The sequence below is a fragment of the Natrix helvetica genome (genome assembly GCF_964273705.1).
Source record: "Natrix helvetica genome assembly, chromosome: W".
NCBI lineage: Eukaryota > Metazoa > Chordata > Lepidosauria > Squamata > Natricidae > Natrix > Natrix helvetica.
In genome coordinates, this window is record NC_138555.1 from 84192811 (window position 1) to 84219936 (window position 27126).

The following is a 27126-nucleotide window of genomic DNA, read 5'->3' on the forward strand; positions in this document are numbered from 1 at the left end:
TTTTACCCTGCCTTTCCTTTTGAAGCTCAAAGGACTAAATCACTGAGGACTAGAAACCTCCCAAGCAGAGCAAAACCTGAAAGGCAGGTAAGACACCTCCCTAAAAAAATGAATCACTCTATTTATCCAGGCTTGCATTTATGATTATGGCATTAGATTTTTTTTATCCTGTCTTTGCAAGCAACTCAAGATGGTGAATTTAGTTGCTCTCCTGCTCCTATTTTTTGCCACAACGATAAACCTGTGAGGTGGGTTGGGCTGAGGGAGTGTCACCCAACCAGTTTTCAGACTAGAACTCTCCCTCTGCTGGTGATTGGCCCAAAGTCACCCAGCTGGCTTTCATGGCCAAAGCAGGACTAGAATTCCCATTTCCTGGTGATTGGCCCAAAGTCACCCAGCCAGCTTTCATGCCTAAAGCAGGACTAGAATTCCCATTTCCTGGTGATTGGCCCAAAGTCACCCAGCCAGCTTTCATGGCTAAAGCAGGACTAGAACTCCCATTTCCTGGTGATTGGCCCAAAGTCACCCAGCCAGCTTTCATGCCTAAAGTGGGACTAGAACTCCCAGGCTCCTGGTTTCTAGCCTAGGGCCTTTTGACCACTATCCTGGCACAACCATAACTGTTACCTCCTGGCAGACATATTTCTTAACTGGTATTTTAAGGGAATTGTTTTAAATTTAATTTTATGGGATATTTTTAGGGGTTTTAAAACTATATTTATATACTTTACTCAGCTGTACAGTTCTTTTTAACCTTCTTTTTAACCTCCTCCATATCTATCTTCCTATTTAACAATTTTAACTGTTCAATTATTTAGTTATTTATATGATGTATTTCTTGTATGGACTGTACACCGCCCCGAGTCCCTTTCGGGAGAGGGGGCGGTCTATAAGCGCTCAGTAAATAAATAGATAGATAGATAGATAGATAGATAGATAGATAGATAGATAGATAGATAGATAGATAGATAGATAAATAAATAAATCCCACATTGGCTCTTCACTGACGCTGCGATTCTGAACTTCACTTCCAAACCTGAATCCTCGGCTTAATGACGGGTTAGTTTGCAAGATAGAGCCTGGGCTCAAAGCAGAGACCTGGTCCACCCCCCCCACCCCCCGCCCCCACTTACGTTTTGGGAAGGGCGCCGTTTTCCCACCTCGCGGAGGGGCCCGATCAGCTGCAACTCCTCCCAGACCTGGTGCTCCATTGCAAAGCCCAGCAGCCCAAGAAATGGGAGGGGTTTTTTGAAGGTGGGGGGGGGGTCAGGGGTAGCCGTGCCAAATTGGGTGGATGTGCCTCCCCCCCCCCTTTCTCACCTGGGGAGACCTCTACCTCTTCCCCCCCCCCCAGCTGCTAGGATAGAGGAAGTCCCCAAAAAAGAAAAGGAAAGAAAAAAAGAAGGGAAGGAGGGATTTAGGGAGTCTGCAAGCAGCTGGGGGAAGACTGGGAGAAGGAGGGGAAGGAAGAAGGGGAGTGAGAAAAAGGAGGCTGTGGCAGTAAGTATTGGAAGAATGAAGGGAGAGATGCTAATCGGATGAGCTCTCTCTCTCTCTCTCTCTCTCTCTCTCTCTCTCTCTCTCTCTCCTGCAACTCATCTCTCTTCCTTTATTTCTCTCTCTCTCTCTCCTGCTTTTCTTATTTGGGCAAATAACTCAAGGCCACGAACGTATTCAACCAAGCGGAAATATTGGCAGGCCCCTGGCATCCTGGGCATCAATTGTTTCGACTCCTACCCTCCAAACGACGCTCGAGGGCACTGCGCACCAAGACAGCTAAGGCACGAGGTGAGTTCCCCCCCCCCTCTGCTAAACCAACAATCCCCTCCCCCGCTGTCAAACCATTCACGGAGGCTGCATTGCTGTCAGTCTTCTCATCCTTCCCATCTCCTCTCACTTAGGACCGTCGTAAGGCTGTGGCTTGTAACCCCCAGGGTTTAGGTTGGTATTGCGTCCTGATTGTTTATAGGGAATGGGCTAAAAAGGTCCAAGAAGCCAGCTTTCAGGGCTAAGGTAGAACTAGAACTCACCATCTCCTGGCCATGAGCCCAAAGGCACCTGGCTGGCTTTTGTGGTTAAGGCGGAAGGGGGAGGAAGAGGAGGAATTGGGGGGTCCTGGGTGCTCTCTGACTTTGGTGGTTTTCCTTGCAAACATTTCATGACCCAACTAGGGAACATTATCAGTGTTAAAAGGGGGGGAGGAGGAGGAATTGTGGGGTCCTTGGTGCTCTCTGAGCTTGGTGGTTTTCCTTGCAGACGTTTCATGACCCAACTAGGGCACATCATCAGTGCAGGGAGGGAGGGAGGGAGGGAGAGGAGGTGGCAGTGGACTATGGGCTCCTATTTGCTGCCTGAGTTTGGTTGAGTTTTCTTGCAGATGTTTTGTGACCCAACTAGGGAACATCATCAGTGCTACAAGGAAGGAAGGAAGGAAGGAAGGAAGGAAGGGAGGGAGGGAGGGAGGGAGGGAGGGAAGGAAGGAAGGAAGGAAGGAAGGAAGGAAGGAAGGAAGGAAGGAAGGAAGGAAGGAGAGAGAGAGAGGTGGCAGTGGATTATGGGGTCCTATTTGCTGCCTGAGTTTAGTTGAGTTTTCTTGCAGACGTTTTGTGACCCAACTAGGGAACATCATCAGTGCTGGAAGGAAGGAAGGAAGGAAGGAAGGAAGGAAGGAAGGAAGGAAGGAAGGAAGGAAGGAAGGAAGGAAGGAAGGAGAAGGGAGAGAAGGTAGTGATGGACTATGGGGTCCTTGGTTCTCTCTGAGCTGGCTTGTTTTCTTGCAGACGTTTCATGAGCCAGCTAGGGAACATCATCAGTGCCAGAAGGGAGGAGGAGGGGGCGGAAGAGGAGGAGGAGGAGGAGGAGGACTGTGGGGTCCTTGATGCTCTGAGCTTGGTGGGTTTCCTGAAGACCTTTCGTGACCCAACTAGGGAACATCATCAGTCCTCAAATTGGCCTCTTAGCTTTGCGCCAGGGAAGGCTGACCCTTTTGATTAGCAACCCCAAAATACAATGCAAGCGCCCCCACCCACCCCACGCATGTGCCCTGCCACACACCCCTCGGCAATTTGGGGCTTCCAGGTTGGCGCAGGCGGCCTTCCATGCCTGTGAGGGGGGCGTGCGCATGTGCGCAAACCACTCAAATGCAATGCAAGCCCCCCCCCCCGCATATGTGCGCATCCCCGCATTGACCCGCGCCCCGTGCCTGCGCAACAGACCCAAAAACCACCTGGCTGGTGGGAGGCGTGCATGCATGCGTGGTGGAGCTGGGCTGGGGCGACCGCTGGCGTGGCCGCAGAGAGGGGCCTGCCGTAGGTTGGCCATTCAGCCGTTGCGCCGTTGTCTTTTGCGTCACCAAATCAGAACCCCAAGCGGCCTTCTTGGCAGTCAACCTGAGAGAGGCGCGCTCCCCGCCCCCTCCTTCTGCAAACGCGGATGCCAAGACGGCAACGCTTGGGCCGGGTTCGAATCCCGCTTGCAGCCGCAGAGAGCCCCGCGCCGCCCAGACCAGGCGGGCCGAGAGGGGAGCTCTCCCACCCTCACCTTCTCCTTCTCGAGGTGCAGCCGGCTCTCCTCCTGCAACCCTTGATGCTGCTGCTCCAGCTGTTTCTCCCGCTGGGACCAGGCCCTCTGCTGCTCTTCCAGTTGGGCCCGCAGGGCGTCCTGCTGGCGCCGTTCCAGGTCCCACTCGGCCTCCAGACTCTGCACCCGGACCCGTTCGGCCTCCAGGCTGCAGGACAGGGCGGTCTTTTCCTTCTCCTGGGGAAACAATAGGGAGGGGGAGAATAGGAACACTGCGCTCCCAGTGCTGAGGAAAGACGGGAATGGAGTAGAAGAGAAGAACAGAGTTGGAAGGGACCTTGGAGGTCTTCTAGTCCAACCCCCTGCAGAAGAGAAGACAAAAGGGAAGAGAAGATGGAATAGAAGAGAAGAACAGTTGGAAGGGACCTTGGAGGTCTTCTAGTCCAACCCCCTGCAGAAGAGAAGACAAAAGGGAAGAGAAGATGGAATAGAAGAGAAGAACAGTTGGAAGGGACCTTGGAGGTCTTCTAGTCCAACCCCCTGCAGAAGAGAAGACAAAAGGGAAGAGAAGATGGAATAGAAGAGAAGAACAGTTGGAAGGGACCTTGGAGGTCTTCTAGTCCAACCCCCTGCAGAAGAGAAAAGTGAAGAGAAGAGAAGAGAAGAGAAAAGGGAAGAGAAGATAGAAGAGAAGAACAGAGTTGGAAGCGACCTTGGAGGTCTTCTAGACCAGCCCCCTGCAGAAGAGAAGAGAAAAGAGAAGAGAAGAGAAAAGGGAAGAGAATATAGAAGAGAAGAACTTTTAAAAAGAAGATTGCAAGATTGGGCTCTACCTATCAGGCGAAACCTTTAATGCAGGGTCAGTCTCAAAATCAAACCAATCCACCTCTCCCTCTCCCTCCCTCCCTCTCCCCTCTTTCCCCCCCTCTCTCTCTGTCCCTGTGTTTTTTTCTTTCTCTCCTTCCCTCCCTCCCTCTCTCTCCCCTCTCTGTCCCTCCCCTCTTTCCCCCTCTCTTCCTCTCTCTGTCCCTCTCTGTGGTTTTTTCTCTCTCCCTCCCCCCCCCGTCTCCTCTCTAACCCCCTCTCTCTCTGTCCCCCTTCTCTTTCCCTCCCTCCCCCCCTCTCCCTCTCTTTCTTTCTCTCTCTCTCTCTCTCTCTCTGTCCCCCGCTTTCTCTGTCCCTCTCTGTGTTTTCTCTCTCTCACCATCCTTCCCTCTCTCCCTCCCTCCATATCCCTCTCTCCCACTCTCTCTCCTTATCTTTCTGTCTCTTTTCCACTTTCTGTTTCTCTCTCTCTGTCCCTCACTCTCTATCCCTCTCTCGTTTTTTTCTCTCCCTCCCTCTCTGTTTTTCTTTCTTTCTCTCTCTCTTCGTCCCTCTCTTTCTCTTTCTCTCTCTCTGTCCCCCTTCTCTCTGTCCCTCTGTGGTTTTTTCTCTCTCCCTCCTTCCCTCCCTCTTTCCTTCTCTCTCTCTGTCCCCCGCTCTCTCTGTCTCTCTGTCGTTTTGTCTCTCTCTCTCCGTCCCTCCCTCTCTCTCTCCCTCCACATCCCTCTCTCTCCCACTCTCTCTCCTTATCTCTGTCTCTTTTCCACTTTCTGTTTCTCTCTCTGTGTCCCTCTCTGTTGTTCTGTCTCTCTCTCTCCCTCCCTCTCTCTCTCTTTCTCTCTCTCCTCCCTCCCTCCCTCCCTCCCTCTCTCTCTCTCACACACAGACACCAGCTCTTACCAAGGTCTCCTTCTCCATGCAGTACTGGCTGGCCAACTGCTGATCCCGGTTGAGGGACGACAAGGCTTGCTGGAGGCGTCCTTCCAGCTCTGACATTTTCTAAAAGAAGAACAAAGCCGACACGGAAGATCCTTCACGACAGATCCAGGCCGGAAGTACAGGCAGTCCTCGACTTATGACCACAATCGAGCCCAACCTTTATGTCACTAAGAGAGACGTTTTGCCCCCATTTCACGACCTTTCTTGCCACCGTTGCTAAGTTAGTAAAGACGACTGTTAAGTCAATCAGGCTTTCCCCCAAAGGACGAGTTCGCTGGTCGGAAGGTCGCAAAAGTGGAATCGCACGACACAGGGGGTGCGGCGACCGTCATAAATACAAGTCGGTGGCCAAGCGGCTGAATTATAATCCCGTGACGGGGTTTTTGCAATAACTGTGCTACTGTGAAGAGGAGAGGAGGGGGACAATGGGGTCCCCCCCCGTGCGAAAGGGCAGGGGATGATGGGAGGCCTTCCGATGGAGCCCTGCCCCCCCCCCCCCACAAGAGACCCACCTCCTTCTGCCTGCCCAGGCCCTGCTCGGCAGCCTCCTTCTCGGTCTGCAGCCTGCGCTGGGAGGCCGTCCGCTCGGCCTGTTGCTGGTTCCAGCCTTCCACCACTTTGGCCAAAGCCTGGCAAGAAAAGGAAAGGAGAATCGGCAGAGAGACTACGCCCCCCATGCTCCCCAGATAGGCCGGCCAGGATTGGGGTGGATGGGAGATGGGAATCCGAAGATTTGCAGGAGGTTTCATCAGGCTGAAAAAATGGGAGCCTGTGAGTTCTAGTCCCGCCTTAGGCATGGAAGACGGATGGGTGACTTTGGGCCAATAATGAGGAGACAGGGAATTCTAGTTCTGCCTTAGGCATGGAAGCCAGCTGGGTGACTTTGGTCCAATCACCAGGGGATTGGGAGTTCTAGTCCCGCCTTAGGCATGGAAGCCGGCTGGGTGACTCTGGGCCAATCACCAGGAGACTGGGAGTTCTAGTCCCGCCTTAGGCATGGAAGCCGGCTGGGTGACTCTGGGCCAATCACCAGGAGATTGGGAGTTCTAGTCCCGCCTTAGGCATGGAAGCCGGCTGGGTGACTCTGGGCCAATCACCAGGAATTCTAGTTCTGCCTTAGGCATGGAAGCCAGCTGGGTGACTTTGGTCCAATCACCAGGGGATTGGGAGTTCTAGTCCCGCCTTAGGCATGGAAGCCGGCTGGGTGACTCTGGGCCAATCACCAGGAGACTGGGAGTTCTAGTCCCGCCTTAGGCATGGAAGCCGGCTGGGTGACTCTGGGCCAATCACCAGGAGATTGGGAGTTCTAGTCCCGCCTTAGGCATGGAAGCCGGCTGGGTGACTCTGGGCCAATCACCAGGAATTCTAGTTCTGCCTTAGGCATGGAAGCCAGCTGGGTGACTTTGGTCCAATCACCAGGGGATTGGGAGTTCTAGTCCCGCCTTAGGCATGGAAGCCGGCTGGGTGACTCTGGGCCAATCACCAGGAGACTGGGAGTTCTAGTCCCGCCTTAGGCATGGAAGCCGGCTGGGTGACTCTGGGCCAATCACCAGGAGATTGGGAGTTCTAGTCCCGCCTTAGGCATGGAAGCCGGCTGGGTGACTCTGGGCCAATCACCAGGAATTCTAGTTCTGCCCTGGGCATGAAAACCAAAGGGATTGGGGTTGTGGAGTGGGGGAGGAGGAGGGAAGAAGAGGAAGAGGAGGAGGAAGAGGAGGAGGAGGAAGACGACTGTGAGTTCTTTATTGCTCTCTGAGCCGCGTTGCTTTCTTGCAGACGTTTCATGACCCAGCTAGGTAATATTATCAGTGCTGGTTAGCCCCACTTCCTCCCAGCACTGATGTGTTATCTAGCTGGGCTATAAAAAAGTCTGCAAGTAAACAAAGGAGCTCAGAGATCTCCCAGGAGGCCCCATTCCTCCCTCCTCCCTCCTCTGTCTCCCCTCCTCTCCCTCTTGCCCCTCCCCTTCTCCTTCTCCTCCACTCTGCAAACCCTTCCAGCACTGATGACGTTACCTAGTTGGGTCATGAAATGTCTGCAAGGAAAACAACCCAGCTCAGAGAGTCCCAAGGACTCCCCAATCCACTCATTGAAACCTCCTGCAGAGACCCAGCCAAGCCCCCCCCCTCCCAAGCTCCTCCCCCCCCCCTTGCAGGAATTGTTCTCTCCTTGCCTCCTCCTGTGCCCCCCCCAGCGCCCAGCTGAGACTGACCTTATCCAGCTGCTTGATCATGCTGTCTTTCCTCTTGTCGGCCGAGATGGCCACTGCCAGCTGCTGCTGGAGCTCCAGGATGCGGTTCTGGAGGGCCTGGATGTGCCGCTCGCAGTGCTGAGGAAAGACGGGAATCGGTTAGAATAGAATCACAGAGTTAGAAGGGACCTTGGAGGTCTTCTAGTCCAACCCTTTGCAGAAGAGAAGAGAAGATGGAATAGAATACGGAATGGAATGGAACAGAATACAATACAATAGAATAGAAAATATGGAATGGAATAGAGTGGAGTGGAGTAGAAGAGAAGATGGAAGAGAAGAGAAGAGAAGATGGAATAGAAGAGAAGATGGAATAGAAGAGAAGACGGAATATAATAGAAGAGAAGAGAAGATGGAATAGAATACGGAATGGAATGGAACAGAATACAATAGAATAGAATAGAATAGAATAGAATAGAATAGAAAATATGGAATGGAATAGAGTGGAGTGGAGTAGAAGAGAAGATGGAAGAGAAGAGAAGATGGAATAGAAGAGAAGACGGAAGAGAAGAGAAGAGAAGGGAAGATGGAAGAGAAGAGAAGAGAAGGGAAGAGTTGGAAGAGACCTTGGAGATGTTCTAGTTCAATCCTTTGCAGAAGAGAAGAGAAAAGAAGAGAAGAGAATATGGAATAGAAGAAAAGAGTTGAAAGAGACTTTGGAGGTCTTCTAGTCCAACCCCCTGAAGAATAGAATAGAATAGAATAATAACAGAGCTGGAAGGGACCTTGGAGGTCTTCTAGTCCAACCCTCCACCCAAGCAGGAAACCCTACACCACTTCAGACAAATGGTTATCCAATCTCTTCTTAAAAACTTCCAGTGTTTGAGCTTTCACAACTTCTGGAGGCAAAGAAGAGGGAGGGGGTTGGACTGGGGGCAGCAGGAAGGAGGCAGGGAGAAATTGAAGGGGAGCATGCTGCGGAAGCCCCCCCCCCCCTTAGGCAAGAAAAACAAAATGCACAGGTACAGTATAGGTGGTACCTTGCTCGATAGTAGTAACTGTGAAAGGGACCTTGGAGTCCTGGTGGACAACCATTTAAATAGGAGCCAGCCGTGTGCAGCAGCTGCCAAAAAAGCCAACACAGTTCTAGGCTGCATCAACAGAGGGAGAGAATCAAGATCACGTGAAGGGTTAATACCACTTTACAATCCCTTGGTAAGGCCACACTTGGAATAAGGCATTCAGTTCTGGTCGCCACGATGTAAAAAAGATGTGGAGACTCTAGAAAGAGTGCAGAGAAGAGCAACCAAGAGGATTAGGGGACTGGAGACTAAAACATATGAAGAACGGTTGCAGGAACTGGGTGTGTCTAGTTTAATAGAAAGAAGGACTAGGGGAGACATGATAGCAGTCTTCCGATATCTCAGGGGTTGCCCCAAAGAAGAGGGAGTCAAACTATTCTCCAAGGCACCCGAGGGTAGAACAAGAAGCAATGGGTGGAAACTAATCAAGGAGAGAAGCAACTGAGAACTGAGGAGAAATTTCCTGACAGTGAGAACAATGAATCAGTGGAACAGAAGTTGCCTCCAGAAGTTGTGAATGCCCCAACACTGGAAGTCTTTAAGAAGATGTTGGATAGCCATTTGTCTGAAGTGGTGTAGGGCTTCTTGCCTAAGCAGGGGGCTGGACTAGAAGACCTCCAAGGTCCCTTCCGATTCTAGGGGAACAAGGACCGCAGGGAAGGTGAACGGAGGCCACTCGAGCGGCTGAGCCGAGGAGCTTTGCTTAATGTCCCAACGCTACTGGACCTCCCGTAAGCCAGACCTGGCTCTGGAATTCTGGGAGTTGAAGTCCACCAGTCTTAAATCAGGGGTCTCCAAACTTGGCCACTTTAAGACTCGTGGACTTCCACTCCCAGAATTCCCCAGCCAGCCGCATAGGGTAACTTTCTTAATAGACGGTGGGTATGCAGTAAACGTAATATATCTTGTTGGTCTTTAAAGTTGTCAAAATTGGACATCCTGCCTCAGGGGGTTAGGTGTTTAGGACAGACAAGGCGACCCAAACTAGCATTCTCAAGCCCAGTTAGGAAGGCGCCTGGTTCAGGGCACCGTGGTCTTGCTTACCCACGATCCCCTTTGCAACCCCACCGTCGGGTCCCCGAGTCCAACTCACTTTCCGCCGAGCCTGTTCTTTCTCCCAAGCGTCTTTAAGCAAGCGGGGATCCAGTTGGGCGACCTGATCGTGGAAGTGACCCAGCCGCAGGCTGGTGTAACGGGGGAAGAGATCCTCGAAGCTGGCCAGAGATCCCGGAGGGGAGACCTCGTGCAGAGGACGGGCGCTAAACGAAGCCAAGAGACGCAAATTGAGCAAGGAGGAAAAAGAACAATGGCAACAAGGAAAGCAGAAGGAAGTTGCAAATCGTGATTCTTTTTTTAAGGGCTGCAGCGGGATAGGGATATCAATTTGAAACAGACCACCTATTTCCCATAGCATCACTTAGCGACCGATTTGCCAGTGGTTGTGAAATGAGGACTGCCCACAACCGAATCTTTAAGTACAGGTGGTCCTCAACTTACAACCATTTTTTAAAATAATTTTTATTGAACATTTTATCTTTAAAAAACAAAACACACACACAAACAAGACAAACATAACAATATAAGTTATACAGCTTTCTGTATCAACCGTTTAGACTTTGTAATTCTCTATTCCACATTGCCCTCCTATCGATTTTAACTTTTGCGTCATAACAGTTGAACTAACACTTGTAATAATATAAAATTGTTTCTATCACCATTTTATTTACATTGTGGTCAATGTTTTTAAGTTTGATAGCCATTTGTAACTTTGGTTAATTTTTATTCAGTACTACTTTAGAGGGGGAAAAACACAAACAAAGACTTCTATTTCCTGTTTTGGCTTCTGTTTTCTAGCCACGTATACATTCTATTCCATATTTTATAGAAACCCGATTCTTCTCTTTCTTTTAATTCCATGGTCATTTTGTCCATCTCTGCACACCGGTAGCCTCCCACCGTCCAGTACGATCCCACAGGGTTGGCCTCCTCAGGGTGCCCTCGGCCAGACGGTGTAGGCTGGCGTCCCCCAGGGGGAGAGCCTTCTCTGTCGGAGTGCCTTCCCTCTGGAATGAGCTGCCCCCGGAGCTTCGCATAATCCCCAGCGCGCCCTAAAAAGTTGGCTTTTCCAGCAAACCAGCCTTGGTGGAATAAAATAAATCATTAATTTTAATTGTTAATTTAATTTCTAAATCTCATTGTAAATGTCTATTGGGTTTTTTGGATATTCTATTTAATCTTTCTTTTAACTTTTGTAATATGTGTTTTTATGTTGTACGCCGCCCTGAGTCCCTTGGGAGAAGGATATAAGCATATAAGTCCAATAAACCTAAACCTATTCTATTCTTTTCTATTTCTATATTTTATTTTCTATTCTATTTCTATATTTTATTTTCTATTCTATTGTTTTCTATTCTATTCTATTTCTATATTTTATTTTCTATTCTATTGTTTTCTATTCCATTCTATTTCTATATTTTATTTTCTATTCTATTTCTATATTTTATTTTCTATTCTACTCTATATTCTATTCTATTTTAATCTAATTCTCAATTCTATTCTATATATTCTATTCTATTCTTTCTCAATTCTATTTAATTTGATTTCTATATTTTATATTCTATTCTATTTCTATATTTTATATTCTATTCTATTTCTATATTTTATTTTCTATTCTATTTCTATATTTTATATTCTATTCTATTTCTATATTTTATATTCTATTCTATTTCTATATTTTATTTTCTATTCTATTTTACTTTATATTCTATTCTAATCTAATCTAATTCTCAATTCTATTCTATTTCTATATTTTATATTCTATTCTATTCTAATCTAATTCAGAATTCTATCCTATTCTCTATTGATGGTATGCTACGCTAAGGGACATTGTGGCTCAGTGGCTAAGACACTGAGCTTGTCGATCAGAAAGGTCGGCAGTTTGGCGGTTCCGCGTAAGTGCCGTGTAACAGAGTGAGCTCCTGTTACTTGTCCCAGATTCTGCCAACCTAGCCGTTCGAAAGCATGTAAAAATGCCAGTAGAAAAATAGGAACCATCTTTGGTGGGAAGGTAACAGCGTTCCATGCGCCTTCGAAGGCGTTGAGTCATGCCGGCCACATGACCACGGAGACGTCTTCGGACAGCGCTGGCTCTTCGGCTTTGAAACGGAGATGAGCACCGCCCCCTAGAGTCAGGAACGACTAGCACATATGTGCGAGGGGAACCTTTATCTTATGCTAGGCTGTTCCATTCCATATTTTCTATTCTATTCTATCTCTCTGCACTTAAAGAGACCACCCACTCGGCAGGGGCCATCTTACTTGAGCAGGGCCCCAGTGCTGTCGCTCTCAAAGGAGTCGTCATCTTTGTGTTCCAAGGCCTCCAGTGTGACCATCGGGCCCCCTGCAAGAAGAGAGCACAAAAGGGGCAGCTGAAAGCAGGCTGGGGCCTTCAGGGATACTTCTGGAGGGGAAGGAGTGGCAGAAGCTGGGGATGGTCAAAAGAGGGCTCAGCCTAAAATCCCCACATAGCCACGAGGGAACTAAGCCCAACCTCCCTTGAAATCCCCGGATCCTTATCAAACTCCTAGCAGGGGCTAACTGTTAATTGAGAAGATTCCTGCACAGAGCCTTTCAAGCAATGAAGCAGTTTAGTTAGAAGATTCCTGTGCAAAAGCTTTCAAGCAATGAAGCAGTTTAGTTAGAAGATTCCTGTGCAAAAGCTTTCAAGCAATGAAGCAGTTTAGTTAGAATTTTTCTATGCAGAAGCTTTTAACAATACAGCAGTTTAGTTAGAAGATTCCTGTGCAGAGGCTTTCAACAGTAAATCAGTTTAATTGGCCCTTCACATGTGGCCCTGTTTTTTCCCCACTGACCAACTTCCCCTACAACTCTCACCAGAGTACGAGAGAAATGCCAGATCAAAGACTCCGGGGAGCTTATTGAAATGGATCACCAGCCTCCAACTGTTCCCCAATTTTAGCATCAAACAGAGCCCCATTATCTTGGCTGGGGGATGAAGGGGATCTCAGTCTGACTCATAAGATAGAAAGGCGCTAAATTGGAGGACTCTGTTTTGTGAAATAAAATAAAACTCTCTTCCAAAATTAGACCGCCAGATTAGCCTAATAACGGTACAGTCACCAGCTAAAAACTGGGAATTGTAGTCCTGCCTTAGGCAGGAAAGCCATACGTTGGCTAACTTTGGGTCCATCGCCAGGACATAGTGAGTTCTAGTCCCGCCTTAGGTACGAAAACCAACTGGGTGACTTTGTACCAATCCTCCTCTCTCTCAGCTCAACCCACCTCACAGGGTTGTTGTTGGGGAGAAACTAGGAGTAGAAAGGAATATTCTGTACCACCTTACGTTATGTATAAAAACAATATAAGCAGGTTTCTAAAGGCAATAAATAAAATAATCGGTTGCCGGGCCGCTGTAGGCGTGGAATAAGAAAAAGGGTTTATTTATCCCTTCCGTTCACATCCCATCCAGGCCATTTCCCCCTTCCCCAATCTCACCAGGCACATCTCTGGATCCCCGCAGCATACTCTGCAGGTGACTCCGTACGTTCTCCATCTCCGAAATGTGGCGGGACTCGCCCGCGGCGCCCTACAAGAAACGGAGAGGGCTTAGCCGCCGAAGCTGTCCGTCAATCGGGAGGTGGGTTGTCCTAGAAGTCCCTTTTCTCACCTGCCTAAACGCGCTGGCCTCCACGCTGGCGGAAAGGCGATGGCTCAGCTCTTCCGCCAGAGTGTCCAGATCGACGTCGGCCTCCATGGCTTTCCTAGCCGGGGTCGAGCCGTGCTGTCCCTCCAGCCGAGAAGAGGCCAGAGCCTCGGCCTGCCGGCTCTGGTGAAGGGAGGCGTAGAGCTGGGTGGTGACTTTGGAGCTGTACGGGGTGGAGAGCAGAGAGCAAGGCACCTGCTGCCCAGGGGTGGGGGGCTCCGAGGCTGGCAGCAGCTCCATGTCGCTCAAGAGATCGTCGCTGTGGAGGGAAGAGCTCAGTGCTCTCCGGAGGCCCTTCTCAGCCATGGTCCCGGGGTCCTAAACGAAGAGCTGGAGCCAGCACAAGCATTCTGAGCTCAGAAGGCTGGGACTTCTGTCATAATGAGAGCCCCAAACGCCGGCAGCAGGAAGCTGGAGCACCACCGGGAAAGCAGAGCGCTCTTCCTCAAACAGGTCCCTGGAAAAGAATAAGAAAGAAAGAACGTTGAAATTCAGCGTACAAAGGAAGAAAAGCAAGGGAGACAAGTCCTGGATGTGTTTAAAATGGTCGGCCAGTCAGATGCTCAGAAGGATTTGGCAGTTTCATCAACCTGCGGCTCCGGAGCCGCATGTGGCTCTTTTGTGCCTCTGCTGCAGCTCCCTGTCGCCGGTCAGCTCCACAATTGATACGGCTTTTGGTTAGGACAGGGAGAGGAAAAAGGATGCCGCACTAGGGGGAGACTCTGTGGGGGGATCACACTTCCGGTCAGCTCCAGTATTGAATGGGGGGGGGGGGTGTCTTCCGGTTAGGAAATTTGTGGCTCTTTTGAGTGTTTGAGGTTGCCAACCCCTGGCCTATCTGAATAGCCAGATGGGGATCTTTTGACGGCATCAGTGAAGCTCTCGCCTCGCAATCAGGAGGCTGCGAGCTCAATCCCCGGTAGATATTTCTCTCTCTCTCTGGGCACATCTGCTGAACACAACTCCTCATTGGCAACAAGAAAGGCATCTAGCCAGTAAAATGCTCAGCTCCATTCAGTTGCCCAAGACTCCACCCCGCGTGGGATTACGGGGTGGGAAAAAGCAAGTGATGCGTTGCAGGATGTCAGCCATTTCCAGCAAAACCGCCTTTTGTAATTGACTGAGCGGGAGTTGTGTCAATGCCGACGGACTTCCGGTGGTGCTCCAGATGTTTTGGGGGAATTGCATCCGACAAGGCACTTGGTGCTCCCTTGTTTGCTTTCTTCGGCCCCTTTTTCCCCATTCTTTTCCTGTTTCTCTCCGCAGCTCTTTGCATTTTATTATCTTCTCCCCTTCTTTTCTCTTCCCTTCCGCCGACTCTTCCAGATGTTTCGGTTTCCTTCATAGTGTTATCATTTATTACATTTCTATGCCATCTCATGACGCCGAACGGCTTGTACTATTGCAAAGGGAATCCGATTCCGACGGGGGATAAAACACACACAAAAAAAGCGATTTTTGAGGGGAAAATGAAAAGTGGGGGGGGGGAGGCTAAGCCCCCCCCTTCCCCGACCCAGTGAGGCTTTCTATTCTATATTTTCTCTCTGGTTCCTCCTCAGCCTGGCACCAAAAACCTTGAGAAGCTCAGCTGGGGAGGGAGAGGATGGGAGACCACCAGGAAATCCCAGGACGGCTGAGGAGACACGGGGAGCAGCGAAAGCTCCCCCCCAGCCCCAATATCGTTCCCTGACCTCCCAAATGGCTTCCTGTGTTGGCAACCCGCCCCCCAATTCTCTCCCCTCAGGACCCCACCCTCATTGCACCCCTTGCCCCTCCTCAGCTGAACCACTGCCTTGGACTCCATCTCCCATCATCCCCCGCCAGCTCGGCCAGGCTCCCAGGGAGGACAATGGGAGTTGGAGTCCTGCACATATGAGGGGAGGGGAGGGCCCCGTCCTCCACCCCTGAGGTAAACCGCGTCCCCCTCCCCAGCGCCTCCTCCCCGTCGTTTTGGCGCCCACCCCCCTCGGGTCCTCGCTTTAAGACCCACCCTGCCGCTCCGGCTAGGCTCTAGACCGCCGTCTCCGCCTCTCCGGTCCTCGCAGGGACCCCCCCACGCTCGGCTCTTTGGCTCCCGCGCAGCGTCGGGCAAGGCCTCGGGCGGGAGAAGAGTGAAGCCGACGCCGCCATTTTCCTCCCGGGCAAATTTTGCCCGTCATACGGGGAGAGCGGCGACGGCGGCGCATGCTCGGGAGAGGGGCGGGCGGTGAAAGCGGGGGGCGGGCCAATCAGCGAGCGGCGGCGCCTAAGCGGAAGCGAAGGACGTCGGGCCTGCAAGGTTGTCATAGAGACCGAAGCGGCGATTGAGGTAAAAAAAAAAAATCGGGGGGGGTCCATCCCGGCCCCCAAAATCTGAGATGGGGGGGGAGGGAGTGGATGATGGGCGGCGTCGTCCTCATGGCGAGTGTATTTAGTATTTATATCCCCCTGTTTTGAGGGGGGGGGGTTTCTGTCCCTCAGCCTGGCTCTAATATGGGGGTCCCTATTCCCCCCCCTCTTTGTCTCCCCCCCCCCAGATGACGGTGCACAACCTCTATCTCTTCGACCGCAACGGCGTCTGCCTGCATTACAGCGAGTGGAACCGCAAGAAGCAGGCCGGCATTTCCAAGGAGGAGGTGAGACACCCCCCCCCACGACCCCCCCCCATCACGGGTGGGTGGGGGGAGAGGACTGCCCTCTGCACGCGCTCAGAGGTCCCGGCCAAGGCTCCCTTGCGGGGTGGGGGGTGGGGGGGCTTGTCTGCCTCTTGTGATATTAATCATGTTGTTTTATTGTTTGATTATTTTTATTATTTTATTATAGTGTTTTCTGACTGTCATCATTACTTTATAGTAGTTTTGCTAGTATATCATTATATAGCAGATTATTACATTTCATTTATTATTGTATTGTTATTGTTTTATTGGGTTTTTGTATTGTTTTATTATGTTGTTATTTTTATTTTATTTTCTTACCATTTTCTTTTTATTTTATATTATTATTGTTATATAGCAGATTATTATAATTCATTTATCATTGTATTCTTTTATTATAGTATTTTCTTATTTTCTTACTATTTTCTTTTTTTATATTATTATCATTATTATTGTTATATAGCAGATTATTATAATTCATTTATTATCATTGTATTGTTATTATTTTATTATAGCATTATTTTCTTACCTTTTTATTATTTTATAGTAGTATTGTTTTTATATTATATAGATTATTACAATTCATTTATTATTCTATTGTTTTTTATTATTTTTATTGTTTTGTTATTCTATTATTTTATTTTCTTACTTTTTTATTTTATATTATGATTATTGTTATATAGCAGATTATTATAATTCATTTATTATCATTGTATTGTTATTATTTTATTATAGCATTATTTTCTTACCTTTTTATTATTCTATAGTAGTATTGTTTTTATATTATATAGCAGATTATTACGATTCATTTATTATTCTATTGTTTTATTATTATTTTTATTGTTTGGTGTTATTCTATTCTTATTATTTTATTTTCTTACTATTTTCTTTTTATTTTATATTATTATTGTTATATAGCAGATTATTATAATTTATTTATTATCATTGTATTGTTTTATTATTTTATTATAGCATTATTTTCTTATTATAGTAGCATTGTTTTTATATTATATAGCAGATTATTATTTCATTTATTATTCTATTGTTTATTATTATTTTTATTGTTTTGTGTTATTCTATTGTTCTTATTTTATTTTCTTACTATTTTCTTTTTATCTTTATATTATGATTATTGTTATTATATTATATCATTATATAGAAGATTATTATCATTCATTTATTATCATTGTAATTGTAATGAATTATTGCTATAATCAAACACGGGGAATCACAAGAGAAGCCCAGTCCAGGTAGTCCTCGATTTACGACCGCAATGAATCCCTCCCCAACATTTATTTTGTTAAGTCAGACAGTTGTTAAGTGAGTTTGGCTCTATTTTATTGCCTTGTTTTCCTACGGTTGTTAAGTGAATAGCTGCAGTTGTTCAGTCAGTCACACAGTCGTTAAGTGAATCCAGTCAGTCCCCCCTTGACTTTGCTCGTCGGAAGGTTGCAAAAGGGGATCTTAGACACTGCAACCGTCATAAATATGAATCACTTGCCAAGCGTCTGGATTTTAATCCCGTGACCACGGGGGAAGCCATCGTAAGCGTGAAAAACGTCCATCAGTCAGTTTTTCTGGTGCCGTTGCCACTGGGTGAACTGTTGCAAATCGAGGACTGTCTCTATGCAGATTATTTAATCATTAGAATAATTGAATTTAATGTATTGGCCGCCCGTTTTGCCCCAGTGAAACTCTAGGCAGCTAAGCAATATCGAAAAAATAAAACTCTCCAGGCAAGATAAATATAAGTGGACTTTGACTTAGGACCACAGTGAGAACCAAAATGTATGTGTGAAAAACGGTCGTAAGTCCTATTTTTCAGTGCCGTTGCAAATTTAAACGGTCACTAAGCGAACTGCTGTAAGTCGAGGACTACCTATAAAATACTATTTTAAAATCCTCGACATACAACCACAATTCAGCCTAACATTTCTGTGGCCAAGCACAACATTTAAGTGCGTTTTGCCCCGTTTTATGACCTGCCTTGCCATAGTTGCGAAGCAACCTGTGAACACGGTTGTTAAGTGAATCCGGCTTCCCCAGGGTCTTTGCTTTGGTGCCATTGTTAACTTCAAATGGTCGCTAAAAATGAACTGTTCTAAGTTGAGGACTCGCTGCGATGTTAACTTGCTGTAAACCCACAATGGAGCGCGGTGGCTCAGGCTAAGACGCTGAGCTTGTCGATCAGAAATGTTGGCCGTTCGGCGGTTCGAATCCCTAGTGCCGCGTAACAGAGGGAGCTCCCGTGACTTGTCCCAGCTTCTGCCAACCTAGCCATTTGAAAGCACATTAAAAATGCAAGTAGGAAAATAGGAACCACCTTTGGTGGGAAGGGAACAGCCTTCTGTGCACCTTCGGTGTTGAGTCACACCGGCCACATGACCACGGAGACGGGGATGAACACCGCCCCCTAGAGTCGGGAAGGACTAGCACAGATGTGCGAGGGGAACCTTTACCTTTAAAGGCCAACAGAGGGGATCCAATCTGACCTATTAAAATTATATTCCAAACCAAGAAGAATTATGAACGCTTAGCATCCCCAGCCAATATGGCCACTGACTGTGGGACGATGGAAAATCGAAATCGATTTTTTAAAAAAACCCCAAACCCTCCCTTGGGAGATGTTCGCACTTTGTGCGATATGTCCCCGAAAGCTGATTTAAGCTTCAACGCTTTGCCGAGAGCGTTATTTCAGTTTCACCTGGCTTTCAAAACGCGCCTTTCGGATTGGGTTTAGGCCGCTAATCTCGCCCGATATGAATCTTTCTAAAAATTTGGCGGGGTTCCCAGGGAGCAGAGCTTAGCTGTTAATGGATTAAAAATAAAAAAATAAAACCCTTTAAGCCGATTGAAGGCCGGGCTCGCATGTGCTCCGGCAGCTGCCGATGGCCGCAGAGAGAACAAGAGGAACGGAAGGGGGGGGGGGGCTTAGCTTTGTACTTCTGTTTTTAGACAGGTATCTGAGCTGCTTTCGCTACTGCTCTTTATCCTGGGCAGGGGGAAAGCGGGCACGAGCAGGATCAGAAATCCAGAATTGGATGGGACGGTATGGCCCATGCTGGCCTGATGCAGGAATCCGAATCAAACGTCCCATGGATCGCTTGCCAACGACACCTCCAATGAAGGGGAAAGTACCCATCGCTCCCGGGTCATTGGTTTCGCACTTGAACTGCTCTGAATTATGAGGAAGTATCGGGGCGAACAACCATCTAAAAATCGAGCCGACTACTTTATCGTTCTCTGCCTAGAGTACAGGAATCTTCCGCAGACGGGCAGCGTTCCATGGGAATGACCAGATAACGCACTAAGGCTGGGGCGTCAAACTCGAGGTCCAGGAGCCAGGTCCGGCCCAATGGGTTGCAGAAGGCCGTCACAGCGGCCCAGGAGAATGACATCGTGGCCCCAATGAATGACAGCGAGTGGGCCACGCCCACCGAGGTCAAACACAACCCTCAATGAAATCGAGTTTGACACCCCTGCTCTTAAGGTGAGGGTGTCCAACCTTGGCAACTTTTCAGACTTGTGGACTTCAACTCCCAGAATTCCCCAGACAGGAGGGTTTACCCACAATTCAGCACGAATAGGACAAGAACAAATGTACCTTCTTTTTTTCTTCTTTTGAGATTGGGAAACTTTCCTAGTAGATCGAGGGAATGCGGCAGATGTCATATACCTTGATTTCAGCAAAGTGCAAAAAACATATATATAAAACCCGTAACAAAAGGGTTATTCGTGGTGACTTAGATGGCGAGACAATTACATGGGAAAGTAATCTGCTGGTTGAGGAATTCTGGGAGTTGAAGTCCACAGGTGTTAAAAGTTGCCGGACGTTGGATACACAGACACCCCGCCCCTGCTCGTAAGGCATTCAGGGGAGCTTAGGCCTAACCCTCTTGTGTTTACATAGAGAGTCCGGGCTTCTTCCCCACTTGACCCTCATCTGGGATTCTAGCTCTCCAACAGAACATTTTTTTCTAACATCGGGGTGGGATCTGCCTTTCCCCTCATTTTAATTCACAATTCTGGGTCCTGCACAGGGGTGGGATTGGAAAAGGTTAGCAACCGGTTCTCTGCCCGATTGCTGGGTGGGCATGACCATGGTGGGCGTGGCCTCCTGCACCAGGGTGAGGCACAGTGTGTTTGCCCTCCCCAAGCTTCGGAGGTTTTTTTTGAGCCCCCGGGAGGGCTAAAATGGCTTCCCCCTGGCTCCGGAAGCCTGAAACGGGCCCATTTCCGGACTTCCGGGTGGCCCATTTTCCCCCTCCCAGAGCCTCCACTTACCTAGTATGATGAACAGGCCGCTTGGAGACTCCTGGGAGAGGGGTGGGAGAGGCCAGCCTGTGCTTGCAAGAACCGCTTCAGCGAACCGTTGCAAACCGGCTAAATCCCACCGCTAGTCCTGCACCCCGTTCAAGGCAGACATCTATGGGGGAAGGTTTTTTTCCCCACCAGACAAGGAGCATGATGAGACCAAAGAGCGTTGCCCCGTGGGGCTCAGCAGGGGAAGGGTTAACCTTGTCAGTCTCCTCTAAGACGTTCTCAGCCCCGCTGGGCTCTCCCTGCGGTCTCTGAAGCCTGAAGTTGTTCTCTGGTCCCACCGCTGTGACACGGGGCCGTAAAGCTTCACTAAACAGAGCAGCGCAATGTTCTCTTGGGTTGAATTGCCTTCATGGTGCCAGAGCACGACGAGTCGCCTGGAAAAACCCCTGGCCTGGCGCCCCTTCCGAGACTTCGCACTTCTCCAAGTAGAATTTAGCCTAGATTTAAGGAGGAAAATCCCCGTCAGCGAGAAGAATGGCAGGACTGAAGCCCCCACAGCGGCGCTCCAACGTTTTCCCGTCGCTGAGCGAGATCCTTTTGGCTTGCCCCCATTTTTATGACTCGTCGTTAAGCGAATCGCCTCGGCTGTACATTTAGTCCCGCGGGTGTTAAGTGGACTTTCCCTTCTCGACGGGGGATCGATGACCCCGTCGCAAAGCTGAGTCAGTTGCTGTTTCGAACATGTGACTGCAGGGGAGGCTGCAACAGCCATAAGTGTGAAAAAGGGCCGTAAGTCACTTTTTTTGCAGTGCCGTCGTAGCTTCACCAAACGGAAGGTTGCAAGTTGAGTCAGTGTAATCGGTGGAACTACTTGCCACCAGAAGTTGTGGCTGCTCCTTCACTGGAGGCTTTGATGAAGAGATTGGACGTTTGTCTGGAATGCTATAGGGTCTCCTGCTTGAGCAGGGGGTTGGACTAGATGACCTCCAGGGTCCCTTCCAAGTCTTTTACAGGTTGTCCTCGACTTACGACCACAACCGAGCCCAACATTTCTGTTGTTAAGCGAGATATTTGTTAAGCGAGTTTTGCCCCATTTTACGACCATTCTTGCCTCCGTTGTTAAGTGAATCCCTGCTGGCTGATAACTTAGCCACCCGGTTGTTAAGTGACTCTGGCTCCCCCCCCCCCCCATTGATTGCTGGTCAGAAGGTCGCAACAGCGGATCACGTGACCTTGGGTCACCGTGACCCTCATAAGTACGAACCAATGGCCAGGCATCTGGGTTTTGATCGCTGGACGCCTGGGGAGGCCTCAACGGTCGCACCTCTGAAATACGGTCCTAAGTCACATTTTTCAATGCCGTTGTACCTTTGAACAGTCACTAAGCCAACTGTTGTAAGCCGGAGACTACCTATAGTAAGACTTTGAACTTTTAGAACAACTTTATCGTTGCTTTGAATGTCCACTAATCACATATATTAAAATGAAATTTCCTTGCATGCAGCTGTCGAAGAGTCACTCCCTTGGATATGCACTGCATAACTATGACGGAAGGGAGGAAGGAAAGAAAGAGAGAGAGGAGGGAGGGAGGGAAAGAGAAAGAAGGGAGGGAGAGAAGGAAGAAAGGGAGGGAGGAAGTAAAAGAGAGAGAGGAGGAGGGAAGGGACGGGGGAAGAGAAAGAGAAGGAAAGAAAAGAGAAAGAGGGAGAGAGAAAGGGAGGGAGGGAGAGAAGGAAGAAAGGGAGGAAGGAAGAAAAAGAAAGAGGGAGGGAAGGGAGGGAGGAAGAGAAAGAAGGAAAGAAAAGAGGGAGAGGAAGAAAGAAAGGGAGGGAGGGAAAGAAGGAAGAAAGAGGAAGGAAAGAAGAAAAGGATGGGAGGGAGGGAGGAAGAGAAAAAGAAGGAAAGAAAAGAAAAAGGAGAGAGAGAAAGGATGGGAGGAAGAAAGAAAGAAAGAAAGAAGGGAGGGAGGGGGAGAAGGAAGAAAGGGAGGGAGGAAGAAAGAAAAAGAAAGATGGGAAGGGAGGAAGAGAAAAAGAAGGAAAGAAAAGAGAGGGAGAAAGAAAGGATGGGAGGAAGAAAGAGAGAAGGGAGGGAGGGAGAGAAGGAAGGAAGGAAGAAAAGAAAGACAGGAGGGAGGGAAAGAAGGAAGGGAGGGAGGGAGCAGTAGTGGGGGTTCGGCCTGAGCCGAAGACCCGGCAGCGACCCAAGCTGGCCCCGCCTCCAAACCAGGGCTCCTCAGTTGCCTCCGCCATCTTGTTTTTTAGTTCTGCTGCGCATGGGCAGAACCTCTATTGAACCAGGCACCCAGCGCAAGGGCAAAGCGCGCCCATGCGCAAACGGGCAGTAATGCCGTCTAGGACTCACCCCTGCGAGGGAGGGAAGGAGGGAATGGAGGAAGGAAGAGAAAGAAAGAGGGAGGGAAGGAAGGAGGGAGGGAGGAAGAAAAAGAAAGAAAGAAAGAAAGAAAAAAGAGAAGAAGGAAGGAAGGAAGAAAAGAAAGAAAGAGGGAAGGAAGAAAGAAAAAGAAAAGGGGAGGGAAGGAAGAAAGAGAAAGAAACAAAAAGAAAGAGAAAGAATACAAAATTATGCATATGCCCACCTGTGTCATATGACCCAAAATGACCTGTAATGGTCTCTCCTCCCTTCTCTCTCTCTCTCTCTCTCTCTCTCCCCCAGGAATTCAAGCTGATGTATGGAATGCTCTTCTCCATCCGCTCCTTCGTTAGCAAAATGAGCCCTGTGGATATGTATCCTTTTTCCCCCCCATTGGGCAATCTCGGGGGGGGGAGTGGGGGCAGAGGAGGACCCCACGGGGAACAGGGGGGGGGCTTCTTCCTAGCACACCCAGAGCCGCACTTGCAAGACCTGACAGCTAGCGGGACGGCGTTTCCCTTAACGTCCCCGCTCCGCAGGAAGGACGGCTTCCTCTCCTTCCAGACCAGCAAGTACAAGCTGCACTACTATGAGACGCCCAGCGGACTCAAGGTGGTCATGAACACCGACCTGGGAGTGGGCAGCATCCAGGACATCCTGCACCAGATCTACAGCTATGTGAGGATTGGTGTGTGTGGTCTCCCCCTTTTGTGGTCTGTCCCGAGAGTCCTCGCCTTACGACTAGAGCCGGGGCCCGAATTGTCTACCACTAAGCAAGCCCGTCGCTGGTTAAAATAGAGTCGCGCCCAACGTAACGGCCGAGCGCTTTAAAGCCTGAAGGAATAAAAAAGTCAGTTTGCAGTGGGAAATTTTTGCTGCTGGTTGGTTCCGGTTTTCCGATGGAAATTGGGAAAGGCCTCTTTTTAAAAAAACAAAACAAAAAATGAAGTCTCAGCGAGTTTAGGAAATCTTTTTTTGCACTGTCATCTAAAACGACGGGGGAATTTTAATAAGAGGAATGAAAACAGTTCCGGCGATAGAAGAAAAATATTTGTAGCTCAGAGTTGAAACTGGGCTACTTGGGGCTCTCTCGGCTTTGGTAGTTTTCTTGCAGACGTTTCCTGACCCACCTAGGTAACGTCATCAGTGCTGGAAGGGAGGGGGGTTTGCAGAGGGAAGAAGTGCAGAGGGAAGAAGAGGAGGACAAGAAGGAGGAATGGAGGAGGAGGACTGCGAGCTACTTGGTGGTCTCTGAGCTTTGGTAGTTTCCTTGCAGACATTTCATGACCCATCTTGGTAACGTCATCAGTGCTGGAATGGAGGGGGGTTTGCAGAGAGAAGGAGGAAGAAGAGCAGAGTGAAAAAAGAGAGCACGAGAAGGAGGAACGGAGGAGGACAGTGGGGTCCTTGGTGGTCTCTGAGCTTGGTAGTTTTCTTGCATACGTTTCGTGACCCAACTAGGGAACCTCATCAATGTTAGAAAAGAGGGGCGGGGTTGTGGATGGAGGAGGAAAGGAGGAGGACAGTGGGGTCCTTGGTGCTCTCTGGGCTGGGTTGTTTTCTTGCAGACGTTTCACGACCCACCTAGGTAACGTCATCAGTGCCAGAAGGGAGAAGGGCTTGCAGAGTAGAGGAGCTTTCTGCTTTCTGAGCTTGTTGGTTTTCTTGTCGACAATTCACTACCATAGCTGGTAACAACGTCAGTGCTGGAAGGAAGCGGTTATTTGCTCCCTGCACAGCAAACTGATGGGGTTATCTAGTCAGGGGATGAAACATCCGCAAGTTAAAAGGCTCCTTTTTATTCCCGCTGGGATGGTTCTACACTATAAATCTTCTTCATTCGTACGTATGTGTGTCTCTGTGCGTGTGGGTTCCAGCATAACTCTGGAGCGCCTGGAGCAATTTCAGCCAAACTTGGTACACAGATAATTTACTCTCTGGAAACAAATACTGTGGGGGTAAGAGGCCCCTAACAACCCCTCGGGGTGTGTGTTCTGTTAAGAGACAGCCTGTTGTGACTTAGCAACGGCTTCTGCTGTACTGCCGTAAAATGGCTTCTACTGTACAGCGCAGAAGAGTTGCCATGGTAATGGCATCATGATACTCCACAAGGGGGCTCCCCCTGGTAAGGGGAGAAAATTCAACATTAGAAATTAAGTTTGGTCCGGACATTTCCCCCTTATAAATAAATACCCGGGGAACGGTGGGATATCGGCTAGTGCAGTATAAAAGACAAATTGGACCCTCTGAAGGCCATAACTCCGCTCCATTTTTCCTCTCTCAGGGGGCGGGGAGGGGGGCTTGGGGAGAAGGAATCCCTGCTTACCACCGCGCCTCTCTCTCTCTCCCCTCTTCCTTAGATTTACGTGGAGTACGTGGTCAAAAACCCCCTCTGCAGCTTAAACGAGACCATCCAGAGCGAGCTTTTCCGCAACAAGCTGGACAGCTTCGTCCGGGCATTGCCCTTCTTCTCGGCTCGTGCCGGCTAGCTCTCTTTTTTTCCCTGACACTCCCTGAAGGACTCCTCGCAGTACGAATGATCCAGAAACAGCAAGCCGCCTCATTTCCCACGAGGCTGGGCATTTGCACACGCTTGCATACCTTTCGCCAGGAACTGCGCCTCTGTTTCCCATCCGAAGAAGTGCAGCGGGATGTCGCACCGTCGCTGGGTGCCGCTCTGTTTATAGCGGAATATTCTGATATTATTTTTCGTTGTTGTTTTTTTAATAAACCGGATCTCAAGTTATTTTGTCGGGGTAGAAATCGCCTCCGGAAAGCTCACCCAGATAATCGATTCAGCGGGATTCGTTCACTTCTTTATGTGCGCAATAAGACGGGAAGTAAATTTACAATACCAACAGCAGATTCTTCCAGCGGGGTAGCAAGGAGAGACTAAGCAGGTTCAAACCGGTGTGGGGTTTCTACCGGTGTTTTGCGCGCACATGCGCAGTTGCCGGCAAATAGGTAACATTACAAATGTCAAAAAGAAAACATGCCGCAGCAACCGGGGAACCAGTTCAGCGTGGCAAACCTGCCGTCCCTATCAGTACGGCAACCCAGTTGCAATTTCCCCAACCGGTTCGGCCAAACCGGTGCGAACCGTTAGCAGCCCACCTCCGCTTCAAACACAGGCAGGCTATACAGCGAGTGAGTTTCTTTCAGTTTCAATTCAGAGCTAACAAAACTCAGGCGCTTGGCCACTGACTCGTATTTACAACGGACACAGCGAGCGTGTGTGTGTGTGTGTCACTATCTCCCTTTTGCGATCTTCCGTCCAAGGATAAGTGATTCACTTAACTAACTGAATAAGTGCAACAATTGACTTCCCAACTGTGGCAAGGAAGGTCCTAAAACGGGGGCACAAGTCGCTTCACCGCTGTCTCACTTCACCACAAAAAAAACATGGGTCTCCATCATCGTTCTAAATCAAGAACTCTCCGACGATTTTGAAAAGAGCAGCCGGGAAAATCCGCCGAGATTTTCCCACCTGGGACACGGCTGCTTTCAAAAGCCGACTGTGGAAACACACACACACCCAGTGCACATTTCGCCGCGCGTGCGAAAGCCGGACCGTTTCCTCACTTTCCCATTAAATAAAACCGGGGCGCTCCAATTGTGTCATCAAACCCTTTACGTGCAAAAGGACTCCCCCCCCCCTAAAATCCGAGATAAATTAATGATACACGCTCCCCTCCCCCCAATAAAAAAGGATTAGGCACCAGCCGGCGATCAAAAGGCTGCAAGGGGAGGGAAAGGCGAGGACCCAATGGAAAACACCAGCACCGAGACCACACTCAACAGCTGCTCGCCCTACAAATCCCCCACGTGTCCCACCCCACCCCACCCCACCCTGCAGGTTAGGGAGGGGGGGCCCAGCCCAGAAAAGCCACTCTGTGGTCGTTCGGTGCAGGGACTCCTGCCGTCCTCCGCCGTGCCAGTTTCCCCCCCTCCCCTCTCTGTCCCCGGCTCATGTTTGCGAGTTCTTCCCGAGGGGGCTCGGCCCCCATGGGTCGGGGGGCCATGGGAGGAGGGGGCAAATTCAGCCTGGAGGAACTCTACGGCCTGAACAAGAAGAGCAAGGCGCGTGGGGGGGACAGCGCACAGCGGCGAAGCCCCAAGAGACAAGGGGTCGCTCTGGGCTCAGATGGGGAGGCCCCGAATGCTCCCCAGGGAGCGGAGGCCACCAGGTGTTGCTTGGAAAAGCGGCGGGTGGAGAGCTACCTCATGGAGGCTGGGATGACGCTGGACGAAGCCGAGAGAAGCCAGAGCAGCATGAGACACAGGTAGGATATGGGGGGGTCATTTAGAGTCAAGGTCTAGTAGTCCAACCCCCCCCCTCCCCACTTTATGTTGTCCCTCTAGGAAAGCATGGAAAAATTGAGAAAAGAAAAGCAGGAATTTTGCTTTCCCCTTCCCGTGACTCTCATCGTCGGCAAGGTCCACATTTCCCAGCCAAGAGTCGAGTCCAGCCACATGGGTAACCCAGTCCCCTCTCGGAGACCTCAACCTTCCACCAGCCAGGCTGGGAGTGATGGGAACCGCAGTCCAGCTCACTGGCAGAAAGAGAAAGTGAGAAAGAGA

At 49.5% G+C, this 27126-nt stretch overlaps 2 protein-coding genes across 4 annotated transcripts in view; one reads left to right on the forward strand and one right to left on the reverse strand.

Annotated features, from left to right (window-relative positions):
• LOC309400817 (centrobin-like) overlaps positions 1 to 15434 on the reverse strand; it is a 34633-nt gene extending 19199 nt beyond the window's left edge. For both annotated transcript variants that reach the window (XM_081969508.1, XM_081969507.1), the window contains exons 1-9: positions 15267 to 15434; positions 13241 to 13733; positions 13069 to 13159; positions 11872 to 11953; positions 9647 to 9812; positions 7496 to 7612; positions 5796 to 5912; positions 5245 to 5343; positions 3541 to 3756 (exon numbers count right to left, since the gene is read on the reverse strand). In XM_081969508.1, the coding sequence (XP_081825634.1) occupies positions 3541 to 3756; positions 5245 to 5343; positions 5796 to 5912; positions 7496 to 7612; positions 9647 to 9812; positions 11872 to 11953; positions 13069 to 13159; positions 13241 to 13582 (1230 nt within the window). In that variant the 5' untranslated portion in view covers positions 13583 to 13733; positions 15267 to 15434. The remainder of the gene's footprint in view (positions 1 to 3540; positions 3757 to 5244; positions 5344 to 5795; positions 5913 to 7495; positions 7613 to 9646; positions 9813 to 11871; positions 11954 to 13068; positions 13160 to 13240; positions 13734 to 15266) is intronic.
• Positions 1 to 25291, forward strand: LOC309400821 (trafficking protein particle complex subunit 1). 2 transcript variants are annotated; one of them, XM_081969513.1, is made up of 5 exons: positions 1 to 87; positions 15793 to 15891; positions 22849 to 22919; positions 23085 to 23223; positions 24906 to 25291. In XM_081969513.1, exons 2-5 carry the CDS (start codon positions 15793 to 15795, stop codon positions 25032 to 25034), a joined length of 438 nt encoding a protein of 145 aa, XP_081825639.1. In that variant the 5' UTR covers positions 1 to 87; the 3' UTR covers positions 25035 to 25291. The 2 variants fall into 2 exon arrangements, with proteins under 2 accessions (XP_081825639.1, XP_081825638.1); XM_081969512.1 differs by lacking the exon at positions 1 to 87 and adding an exon at positions 15506 to 15584.
• The last annotated feature ends 1835 nt before the right edge of the window (positions 25292 to 27126 follow it).